Genomic DNA, 12,652 nt, shown 5'->3' with positions numbered 1-12,652 from the left:
CCTGCAGTGATCTCTCCTGCCTCGCTCGTGTCTGCATCCCCCATAGGTTACTATGGGGGATGTGAAGCTGCCCGATGACCTATAATGGATACTACTGTATGCTAACCTTATAGATGACATGGAGGTAATACATAGCCAGATTAAGAGGGGGCGCAGGGTATACTGCATGCCAGGCCCACCTTTGACAGGGGCCCCCCGACTGGAGCACACTGACATCACTAGCTTTCTCTTACGCAGCAGCAGAGCCAGGTAGCCAAATGTGAGCAGGACAGTATGCAGTGTGGCAGAGACACAGAAGTACAGTATCAGGTTTCATGAGCTACTGTACCAAAGGATGTTTCCAACAAAAGGAGAGATAGAAGGGTAGAGAGCTGTTAAGGGCATAAACAGGTGGTCATTTTCACCCGATTTCTAAGCGATCTGACTAGATCACTTAGAAATGGAGCACTGATAGCTCCTTGTGTAAAGCTCCAGGCAACGGCGATTATAGATTACGGGGCTTTGCCTATAAACAACAGTGGTGGAACTAGTGACTAGTAGGTCCAGGAGCAAACATATGCTTTGGGCCCGCACCAACGCCACCAAAGAAAAACAAATGTTATTGCAATGAGTTCCCATGGCTGTGTTCACTTCTCCAGTGTCTTCCCCACCTGATCCCGTGTGCCCCAAATGCTCACAGTTTTTCACTAACATAACCCCTCCACAGCAGCATGTTCCCCACTACACTAATTCACTGAAGTACCCCCTATATGCTGTATTACTTTACATACTACACTGCACTACATCACAATACTACCACCCCAATATGCTACACTAGATTATTATATGTTACACTACATCCCAACACTACATCCCTCCATATGCTGCACTACATCACCCCCGAATACACTACACTACATCACTGTACTACATTCCCCATACACTACACTAGATCACTATTATATATTCCCTTTATACACTGCACTACATACCAACACTATATCCTTCTATATGCTGCACTACATCACTACCTGCACTACATCACTACCTACATCACTACTACATACACTGAACTAAATGCACTATATGCTGTATTACTTTACATACTACACTGCACTACATTACAATACTACAGCCTCTATATGCTACAGTAGGTTACTAAAAGCATCCTATTACTGACCATTGAAGCATAGCCTCAGTATCAGGGCTCTCAAAGTTTCGACACATCACCCAGTGGTGTAAGTAAGTCCCAGTTGCCCGGAGGCAAGACATATATATTTCAGCCACAGAAGCGATATTAACAGCTTTCAAATAACTGTTCCAACTCTTAGGGGAGGAGAGGTGCCCCCTTGGGAGCAGGAGCCCGGTGGCAGATTACTCCATTGCCTCCCAGAGTTACGCCCTGCTAATCCCAGATACTCGCAGCAATGAAAGTGTCCACAGTCATGGACATTGCTTAGAAATCCCAGCCTGGATTCTTAAGCATCGTCCATGACTGTGGGCCCTTTCATCGCTGGTAGTCCCGTCCCTGGGATCCCAACTTTTCCTCTTCCCCACCTATGTTTCCTGTGTAACCTGTTATCTATCGAGGGTCTAGACCAGGGGTGGGGAACATCAGGCCCGGGGGCCGTATGCGGCCCCCGTAGCCGGTCTCAGTGGCCCATCCACCCACCCGCCGGCTTTGCCGGGAGTCAAGTACAGCGGAAGAGGTTTGTAGTTCTAGCGAGATTCCTCTTAATCAACAGCAGCCGGAGACTGTCAGTCCTATTTAGTGGCAGCCGCTGGAGCGTGGAACGGCTGCAGAAGGACAATTTGTAAGAGAAATTTTTACTTATGGCCCCCGAAGGATTTTTTCCCCATACAAACGGCCCTTGGCACAAAAAAGGTCAACCACCCCTGGTCTAGACACACACACACAAACACAGAGGGACACAATGCTCTGCACTTTTCTCTTAAGTAATGATTGCTCTCACCTGTGTGTTATTAAAGTTTTAGTTTAAATCTAATGTACACAATTTCCTTCATTTTAATTGTACTTGTTTCCTAGCACGGCGCCAGCGATTTTTATCTTAAGCATCGGGACCAAAAAAATTGCGTCGATCGCATCGCATGCAACCAAATCGCATGCGATGCGATCAACGCGATTTTTACATTGGAATCAATGTAAAATGGTCCCTGAGACCATTTTACCATTGGGCCCAATGTTAAAAGCCCCCAAAACCCCAATTTTAATTGCATACCCCCCCTCATGGGTGACATGGTCCCCCATTGTTAACGCCACCCCAAGATGAACGTCAACCCGAAGCGTGGCGAGCGCAGCGAGCCCGTGAGGGGCGGCGGTACGCATCCTCCGACCTTTTCATACCCCCACTATCCACGTCAGCGTGGAGTAGATTTTATATAGTGTGGCAAGTGCAGCGAGCCACCGAGCCCGAGGTGTGGCGAGCGCACGCGCATTACTTCACAGGTATTACGCGTCCCCTCACGGGGCTCGCTGCACTCGACACACTATATAAAATCAACTCCACGTCGACGTGGATAGTGGGGGTTGGAAAAGGTCGGAGGATGCGTACCGCCACCCCTCGCTGGCTCGCTGCACTCGCCACGCTTTGGGTTGGCGTCAATAGTGGGGTGGCGTTAACAATGGGGGGCATACAATGAAAAATGGGGTCTGGGGGCCATTTAACATTGTACCCTATGTAAAATCGCGTTGATCGCGTCGATCGCATCGCATGCATTATAATGGCAATAAAGGCAGGTAATTGACAGAAAATCGCATCCATTGCGTTGATCGCATACCTTAAGTACCTTAACTTAAGGTATGAAATTAACCCTGACGGGCACCGTGCTAGGAAAGTACCATTTTAATATATACAATCTAAAATGTTATCACCTGTGGAGAAAAACCTTTATTAATCAATTAATTAGATCAGCGGTTCTCAAACTGTGGGTTCTGACCCCAAAGTGGGTCCCGACCTTCTTAGCATGGGGTCGCGACTCCATGTTGCTGACCATCAGGCTGAAGACTTTTCTAATATCAGTCAGGGATTCAAGGAGTCTAAAAAATCTGTTGAATTGACTGTTACTTCAGGGTCCTCCAATCACTCAGTACTTCCACAATGCTGTCATGTATATGCTGTCTGCTGCCTACATATGTGATGTGATGACCTTCTGCGGTAACTTGCTTGGTTACCGTAATTATTTTTACTGTCTGATGGGGTCCCAGAGCAAAATAGTTTGAGGACCCCTGAATTAGATCAACACAGATGATGCCAATCCTATAGGGTACTTCTGAAATTTCACGGCGCCACCGCGCGCACAGTCTGTAACAGAAACTTGGCAGACTGCCAGAGGCTCTGTTTCACTGTGCGCGTGCCGCTCTAGCTCTGTCTGACTGAGCTTGTGCCGCTCTAGCTGTACGTAAACAGCGTAGCGGCCGGCCAGCAGCCGCAGCAGCGGCGCTGCCCAGGCGCTGACAGGTCAATGTCACGGTGGCACTTGTAGTTCCACAGTGAAATAGGCAGCGCCTGGGCACCGCTGACAACGGGGGTATGTTAAAGTGGACACCCCGGCACAGCGATGCCGGGGCTTCTAAACTGTACGCGAGATTAAGACGCAACTGCGTCTGAATCTCGAGTCACATAGATAGCCGCTAAGAAGCCGGAAAGCCTGGATTCAGACGTGGCCCTAGGGGAACACTATTGAAACCCACCCTCAGTGCCACTAGTGGACGCCACAGCTGTGGACCGTGTAAATCCCACTATCCACGCCCACCCGAAGCGTGGCGAGCGGCGGCGGTACGCGTCCTACGACATTTTCATACCCCCACTATCCACGTCGGCATGGAGTTGAGAATAGATTAGTGTGGCGAGCCCGAAGCGTGGCGAGCGGACGCGGATACCTTCACAGCCAAGCACCGAGCTTCGGGCTCGGTGCTTGGCGAGCGGACGCTGACACCTGTGAAGCCCGCGAGGTGACGCGGATAGCTGTGAAGGTATCCGCGTCCCCTCGCGGGGCTCGCTGCGCTCGCCACGCTTCGGCCTCGGTGGCTCGCTGCGCTCGCCACACTAATCTATTCTCAACTCCACGCCGACGTGGATAGTGGGGGTATGAAAAGGTCGTAGGACGCGTACTGCCACCCCTCGCGGGGCTCGCTGCACTTGCCACGCTTCGGGTGGGCGTGGATAGTGGGATTTACACGGTCCACAGCTGTGGCGTCCACTAGTGGCACTGAGGGTGGGTTTCAATAGTGTTCCCCTAGGGCCACCTAAACTTCTTAGCGGCTATCTATGTGACTCGAGATTCAGACGCAGTTGCGTCTGTGCCGGGGTGTCCACTTTAACATACCCCCGTTGTCAGTGCTGCCCAGGCGCTGCCTATTTCACTGTGGAACTACAAGTGCCACAGTGACAGTGACCTCTCAGCACCTGGGCAGCGCGCTGCTGCTGCCCGGCGCTACGCTGTCAATACAGCTATATGCTGTTTACGTAGCTGTCAATACAGCTAGAGCGGCGCAAGCACACACTGTCTGACCTAGACCGGCACGCGCACGGTTAATCAGAGCCTCTGGCAGGCTGCCAAGTTTCATAGCTAGAGCGGCACGAGAGCCTCTGCACTTCCGGCGCCGTGAAACTACAGAAGTACCTCCTATAGTAAGTGGAAATCCAGGCAGAGAGCATTTTGTTCATCCTGGAATGGGTCATGTTGGAAGATATGCATGAGCTAATATAACCCCAGTGACGTGCGGTGAGGTTAGTGGCTGGTGAGGCACACGGCCAACATCACACACCGTAATGCCTATTACACATGACGACACACACTGTAATGTCCATTACTCCACACACTCTAATGCCAATTACACATGACGCCACACACCGTAATGCCCATTACACATGGCGACATACACTGTAATGTCCATTAATCCACACACTGTAATGCCACTTACACATGACGTCACACACCGTAATGCCCATTACATATGACACCACACACCATAATGCCCATTACATATGACACCACACACCGTAATTTGCCCACTACATATGACGCTACACACCATAATGCCCATTAAACATGATGTAACACACGTAATGCCCATTACACATTGTGCCACACCTAGTTATGCTGCTAACACCATTTTATGTCCAAAACACGAAAAATTCCCCTAACAAGTTACACGCCACAGTAAGACTCCAATGTTCAAACCCCACCCGACACTACTCCTTCAACCTGCTTAACTTTTACCCCACTAGCCCCCACTAGCACTGCTCCTCCACATCCAGGCTCATTTCGACCACTCCAGTGCCCCCACCGAACACCAGTCAGTCCTTTCATTGACCCACCAAGGCACTGTTAATCTGGGCTCCTTCACTCCCAGTCCTCAATAGCCTCCACACTGATCCTCCTCCCCGCACCCAACAGCAGCTTCTAATATTTTCTCATTACTATCAGTAGGCAGGGCAGCGCCCCCGGTCAGTCACCGTGGCTTTTCGGCTCCGCTGATCTCTGAGTGCTGGGCTCCATGTACCGGGCTTCGCAACTATCCGCCACAGTGCTCCTGCACTGTGACTTGTGTGCAGGAGCCTATGTGATTGCCTGCTGCACCCAGGGCGGGCGGCTTTATTCTTACACGGGCCGTGGCTGGGACTTTTCTAGGAGGGGCAGCATCAATGTGATAAGAGAAAATCCCTAAATGACAGCAGGATGGGGATGGGGACAGGGACAAGTGTGCTGCTGTCAGTGATCGTGGGGGGTCCGGCTGTAGCTGGGGTTATGCAACTTGACAGCCGGATGCACTGTCAGTCCTGCCTGTGCCCAATCACACTGGTTTCATTGATAGTGACGTGCTGTTATAGTGGCTGAAAGCACGTCCCTGTCACTGTGGCACCTGTAACGGTGCCGCTTCCAATAGGTTTTTTTAATGGGCTTTTACAGTCATCTTCCTGTCATCGCCCACTGCACGCCCTCTGCTCCCAGCATTTTGTAATAGACAGCTGGGGGCATCGCTTTCGGTGCCTCCGAAATCCCTTTAAACATTATATGGCATTGAAAATGTTAAGATTAATATAAAGAAGATACTTCTGACCAGGGCAGCCGAGAGGAATGACGGGCCCCGGTAAAAAAATTGGGGCGTGGCCTAAGTGTGGGAGATGTGGGCACCTGCCGCACTTAGGCCCCCAAAAATGTTTAGAGGAGGGTGAAAGAAAACTGTAAAAACTGTAATGTCAGCAGCAGCACACACCTACAGCATCTGCTGTGCTGACAGCAGGCTCAGCATGACCTCTCATGCTGTCAGTGAGACACTCATGCTGAGCTTGGGGAAGGGAGGGGTCGGACCAGGGCCCCTGCGGGGCCCCTCCAGTAAGCCTGGGCCCGGGTAATTAGTACCTGCTCCCCCCCCCTCTCGGCTGCTCTGCTTCTGACACAGAATATGTGTCATAAGAATCTTCTTTGTATCATTTTAATCATTAATGACAGGGGAGGCCTCCCCTGACTGCACGTCCCTATATACCCCCCCCCCCTCCCCCGCCTTACACCAGGGCCCCTCTGTCTCAAGTGCACAGGCATCCATAAGGCTTAATACATCCCTGAGGTACTTGGTGTAAAATACATTATATCAGGGTTGCCTACCTGATCCTCTCCTTCAGGGAGAAAATGCTCTGTTCCTGGACTTCCCTGGTAATGTATGATTGCCATCACCTGTGGTGAAACACCTTTCTTATCAATTACCTAGCTCCCTACAGGTGATGGCATTCATACATTACCAGGGAAGTCCAGGAATAGAACATTTTCTCCCTGAAGGAGAGGATCAGGTAGGCAAACCTGCATTATATGTACAAAATGTACAATTATGCTTGTATTTGAAGTACTGTGTGCTATGGTTAACATGTTAAGGGTGAGATGTACTAAGCCTTAAAAAGTGATAAAATGGAAAATGATAAGCAACCAACCAATCAGCTCCTACCTGTCATGTATCAAACATAGCCCGTGGCATGACAGGTAGGAGCTGATTGGCTGGTGGTTTATCACTCTCCATTTTATCACTTTTCAAGCTTAGTACAGCTGGCCCTATGACTCTAGAGGTTTGTCTCACCCAATTGGGCCACACTCTTATGTACAGTAAGTGTATTTGGGATCAATTAAAAACATTACCAACTTTTTTCCTTATGAAAAACATTACCTAATTTTTCCAATTCATTATTCTAATAACTTATTTGCTTCATTTGTCATAATGCTGTTGAATTTGTCGAAATTGGTGTGAAAATTGCCAAGCAAACATTTGTATTCATCATAATGACCGGTAATGTTTACATTATATAGGAAATATAATCTTTTTTACACAACATTTTTATATTTGAATTTATATAACAAATGTGAGCGACGCTGGCAGCCCATATTGTGCACACCTCTCACACAGATGCTGTCTCTCAGAGGTCTAAAGACAATGATGAATTATATATATCCTATATAATATATCCTATTTATTTCACATATAATGCTAGCAAATATTTCCTATTTTTAGTCTACAGATGTTATAACATTCATGAGATCCTTTGGTAAGTGTGTTTATAATATGATATGATATATATATATATGATATGATAGATATATATATATATATATATATATATATATATATATGTGTATATATATATAATCTGTTAATTGATCCCATACTGTAGAAGCAGAAAAAAAAATGTCCAATTTTTATAGTGAAATATTTATTGAGTATTACACATGGCAGCGATGTAAGATTGTCATATAAGATGTTAGATGTCAGTATGGAAATATATTGATTTAGTGATAGTATTCATGGCTCAGAGCATCCAACAGAACAGCGCTGAGTTTCTCCCAGACGGCCTGGACTTTAGGTGTGAAAGCAGCTCCCAGTTTGGTAGCCAAGACGATCACCAGCACTTCCAGCAGGCGCTGTGAATAGATAAAACATGTCTGATTATCTAGTAGCACACACACTGCAATTATATGGTGAAAGTCCCTGTGGGGCACTGTTCTACAGGTAGCAGACATCTACACATGTGGTTACTTTGTACTCACTGTATTATGAGAGCTCTTATCTACTGGGATGTTAAGGCAGGTACAATGGCACATAGCATGGTAGTAATATTAATAATAATAGTCAATAACTATTAATCTATAGCACGCTGATAAAGTATTATTCTATTGAACAATAATAAAGTGTTAACATTCTATAGCACAATTGTGTTAACTACACTATACCTTATCTAATTTGTAATGGAATATAAAGAAATGAAAAGCAAGTACATTATCAGTAACACTGCCTTCCCAGCTCATTCTCTGATATAACTTTAGTCTTTGACACATGAATTGATATAATTGAACTTACCTTGAAGTTTTCGGGATCAACATGAAGTTCCTGGGCATGGCTTCTGCTGAGGTCGGCCAGATAGTGTTTGACGTCATCAAGGTGTTGAATGGCATTGCCAACAGCAGTCAGCACCTTTTTGCCATGAGCTTGGACCTTGGGGTTTCCAGCGATAGCAGTGGGGTTGCTCAGGTTTCCAAAGGAGCTGAAATATCTCTGGGTCCAGGGGTACACAATCAGCACCCTAGTCATATGGGAAGAGAAAGAAATATATTACTATATCTGGGATCCTTTTACCATGTGCTATTCTATTCAAATGTTTACCAAAGGTATAACTACTTCCCAAAGAAGTAATTGTAGAAAGGGGAATATACATGGGGGGATTGTAAGCCCATTTAGTCAGATCGCTTAGAAATTAAGCATTTATCACTTCATTGCTGGGTTTTGCTCATGAACAATAACCAAAACCCCGCTCAGCACAGATCGCTCAGCACACATCACAAGTGATGAGCAGCGTGTGCAGTGATATGTGCTGAGTAATCTGTGCTTCAGCACATCGCTGGCACGGGCTGCAGTCACCTGTGCACTGGGCTTACCAACGGAATAATACAGTTTTAAGCTTGTTTAAAATGCAATAATAATAATACAGCTGTATCCCCATTTATGATAAGCTACAACACAGTAAATGACAAGGAAACAACAATTATACCATGGTATGTCTAATAAATGTAGAGTACAGAGTAACACGTTTGTTTACCTGCCCAAGACATCGCCGCCTTCATGGTCAGGGGTTATCTTTCCCCAGGTGGAGTTAATGACGGCCTTCTCTTCAGCTGTCCAGTGGACCATGTTGCCTGTGGGAGTGAGTAGCTGCTAACGTTTCTAAACGAGAAGTAAATTGCTTCTGTACTATGGAGATTTTAACCCTGATTTATAGTTCATTTTTGCCAAGTCACACCCACTCTCCTTTTTTGCTGCGTCATTAATGCTTCTCCACCCTGCCCACCCTTGCAAATCTAATCTGGTTTGTCTCAGCCATCAGGAGGTTTTGTTATTGTTGATACAAGTTTATATGTTTTACAGATCATAAAGTAAATGGTGTATAAGTAAAGCTGGCCAGAAACATATCCGATGTTGCTGATTACATCGGATTTCAACTTATTAGGCTGATAAATACTAGCAAATCAGATGTGTTGAATCGGAGCACCTAGATTGCTAGTGCTGTACTAAGGATCTATCCGGCCCGGAGCCTTGGCTGGGAGCGCATGCAATATATTGCCCGGGCAGATGGATCACATGCGAACCATTGGCTCGGGTAGTTCAAGGGGGTCGGCTGTGACTTCTCACCTCGGAGGAGTCAGGGGGGCTTAATACTGAAGAAGCTTTTCTAAGGGGAATTTATAAAAATCATGGACAGACAGATATAGGTAAACTAAAATACTGTATGCAAAATTACATTTATGGGTGATTAACTCATGTGGACTGTAGAAAGTGATACACTTAAAATTAAGATATTGTATTTCTAGCTGCAAAATTGTAACAGGTATGGATAATTTCCCCTTGCCAACACATATCCAGAATAAAATATCAGAAAATAGCTTCAGAATTTGTTTTGTTGGTACTTGTTTCCTAGCACGGCCACAATCGCGGGCATCGCGGGTAATTTTTAATGGTCTGCGATGCGACCGACGCGATGCCCGCGATTTCCCATTGAAATGCATTTAAAAAGTCAAAATCGCATCGGTCGCATCGTATGCGGCCAAAATAAGCATAAGATGGTACCGACGCAATGCCCGCGATTTCCCATAGGGAACAATGTAAAATGCCTCAATTTACCCAAATCCACATAGGGAACAATGTTAAATGGGCCTGAGACCCCAAAAAACACCCCTGACCAGTGAAATGGCCCCCCAAAAATAGTTAACGCCACCCCACGATCAACGTGAACCCGAAGCGTGGCGAGCGCAGCGAGCCCGCGAGGGGCGGCGGTACGCGTCCTCCGACCTTTTCATACCCCCACTATCCACGTCGGCGTGGAGTTGAGAATAGATTAGTGTGGCGAGCGCAGCGAGCCACCGAGCCCGAAGCATGGCGAGGGGACGCGGATACCTGTGAAGCCCGCGAAGGGACGCGTTTACCTGTGAAGGTATCCGCGTCCCCTCGCGGGGCTCGCTGCGCTCGCCACGCTTCGGGCTCGGTGGCTCGCTGCGCTCGCCACACTAATCTATTCTCGACTCCACGCCGACGTGGATAGTGGGGTATGAAAAGGTCGGTTGACGCGTACCGCCGCCCCTCACGGGCTCGCTGCGCTCGCCACGCTTCGGGTTCATGTTGATCGTGTGGTGGCCTTAACTATTTTTGGGGGGCCATTTCACTGGTCAGGGGGTTTTTTTGGGGTCTCTGGCCCATTTAACATTGTTCCCTATGTGGATTTGGTTAAATTGAGGCATTTTAGATTGTTCCCTATGGAAAATAGCGTCGGTCGCATCGCATGCGATTTTTTAGCCCGCATGCGATGCGACCGACGCGATTTTTTTTACCTGCGATGCCCCACATCAAGATCATTGTGGCCGTGCTAGGAAACAAGTACCGTTTTGTTTTTTACATATATATGTGTAATCTTCTATAGTTGGGTACACACTATATCAATTTATTGTCCGGTATATCATCCCGTGGACCGGAATGACCATCTTATAGTATATGCACCCAATCTTTCATTCATTGCATTGTCCCCTCTGATGTGCTGCACATAACAGGGAATGAACTACAGATGGAGCAGCACCCATCGGAGCTGCTTCTGGCCATATCGCCATCTGCCAGCCAACCGAAGCGGACATGGGCACGAGATGCTCCCGCGCCGTCTAAACCAGGCATGTCCAAACTGTGGCCCTCCAGCTGTTGTGAAACTGCACATCCCAGCATGCCTTGCCATAGTTTTAGCATTCCCTTATAGCAAAACAGCTGGAGGGCCATAGTTTGGACATGCCTGGTCGAAACAAACTGCCACATGCCACTGGTCCCCTGCACCTCCCCGCAGCCCTTTGCAGCCCCCACTGGCTCCCTCACACTCCCTGCCCGACTACCTGAAGCGTGCTGGGTCCCTGTGAGATGGAGCACTTCTCCAACAGCCTGCCAATCCCCTGAGATGGCTGAGAGGCGCTTCATCTGTATGTGGGTAATTCAGACGTGATCACATGGCCGTATGGTCAGCATTCAGCATTCACCTTGCAAATAAATGCGATCAGTGTGCAAATGGATGTGTAACGGATCTGCAAATGGATGTGTATGGCTGTAAGTCTATTCACAGCCATGCTAAAATCATCAAAATCTTCTAAACCATTCACATTCGTAATAGATATGTGCGGGATTGGATTTTCCAGATCCGAGCCCGCACAAATCTCACTAATCTGAGCGGCGCTCGGAGCTTCCCGTCTGACTCGGACCCGGGCGCGCAGGCAAAATGTCATTGCCCGGCACCGAATAAGAGCTGTGTTTTATTTTCTGCTGGGGCGACTGCCAGTGCCTACTAGTGCCACTGTCTGCTCTCTGGTGGTGTGTGTCTACACTGCCAGGGGCTGGCTGCCAGGCCCCAGCCCATCAGTACCTCTACCTGGCCACTTCATCATAAATGTTATGATTGCAGTGTGCACTCTGTTTTAAAACGTATTTAACCACTTGTATACCAGTCTGCTTGTGCATCTGTATAATTAATTAATAATACCCCCTGCTGGTGTATTTTTTACAGTCTTGGCTTATACATCAGACATGTGTATATGACTGCAGTGTGCAGCACTGTTGTTAAACTTATTAACCACTTGTATACCAGTCTGCTTGTACATCTGCTGTATAATAATAATTAATAATACCCCACTGCTGGTGTATTTTTTACAGCCTTACATAACTAGTACATATTCTCTGCTGGTGCATCTACTGTACTACTGAGTCTGACATACAGTAAATATTATTAAAGTAACAGTGTACTGGTGCATCTACTAATTAAAATAATACATCTGCTGGTGCATATTATTATTCTGCCGTATATATAAAATATCTCTTTGGTGGTGCGTAATTAATTGACTACCGTATATATCTTTCTGGTGGTGCATAATTATTAAGTGACTATCGTATATCTTCCTGGTGGTGCGTAATTATGAATTGACTACCGTACATCTTTCTGGTGGTGCGTAATTATTAATTGACTACCGTACATCTTTCTGGTGGTGCGTAATTATTAGTTGACTACCGTATATTTTTTTGGTGGTGCGTAATTGACTACCGTATATCTTTCTGGTGGGGCCTAATTGATTGAGTACCGTATAATCGTATATA

General features: G+C 47.0%; 1 protein-coding gene across 1 annotated transcript; it reads right to left on the bottom strand.

Moving 5' to 3' along the window:
* Positions 1 to 7,725: 7,725 nt before the first annotated feature.
* Positions 7,726 to 9,234, bottom strand: LOC146019511 (hemoglobin subunit beta-2-like). The gene is made up of 3 exons (XM_083152032.1): positions 9,081 to 9,234; positions 8,345 to 8,567; positions 7,726 to 7,908 (listed from the first exon to the last, which is right to left on the bottom strand). Exons 1-3 carry the CDS (start codon positions 9,170 to 9,172, stop codon positions 7,777 to 7,779), a joined length of 447 nt encoding a protein of 148 aa, XP_083008158.1. The 5' UTR covers positions 9,173 to 9,234; the 3' UTR covers positions 7,726 to 7,776.
* Between the last annotated feature and the right edge of the window lie 3,418 nt (positions 9,235 to 12,652).

The sequence above is a fragment of the Crinia signifera genome, chromosome 7 (assembly GCF_055691185.1).
Source record: "Crinia signifera chromosome 7, ASM5569118v1, whole genome shotgun sequence".
Lineage (NCBI taxonomy): Eukaryota > Metazoa > Chordata > Amphibia > Anura > Myobatrachidae > Crinia > Crinia signifera.
The sequence above is the reverse complement of the archived record's forward strand: the minus strand, read 5'-3'. Positions and strand labels throughout refer to the sequence as shown.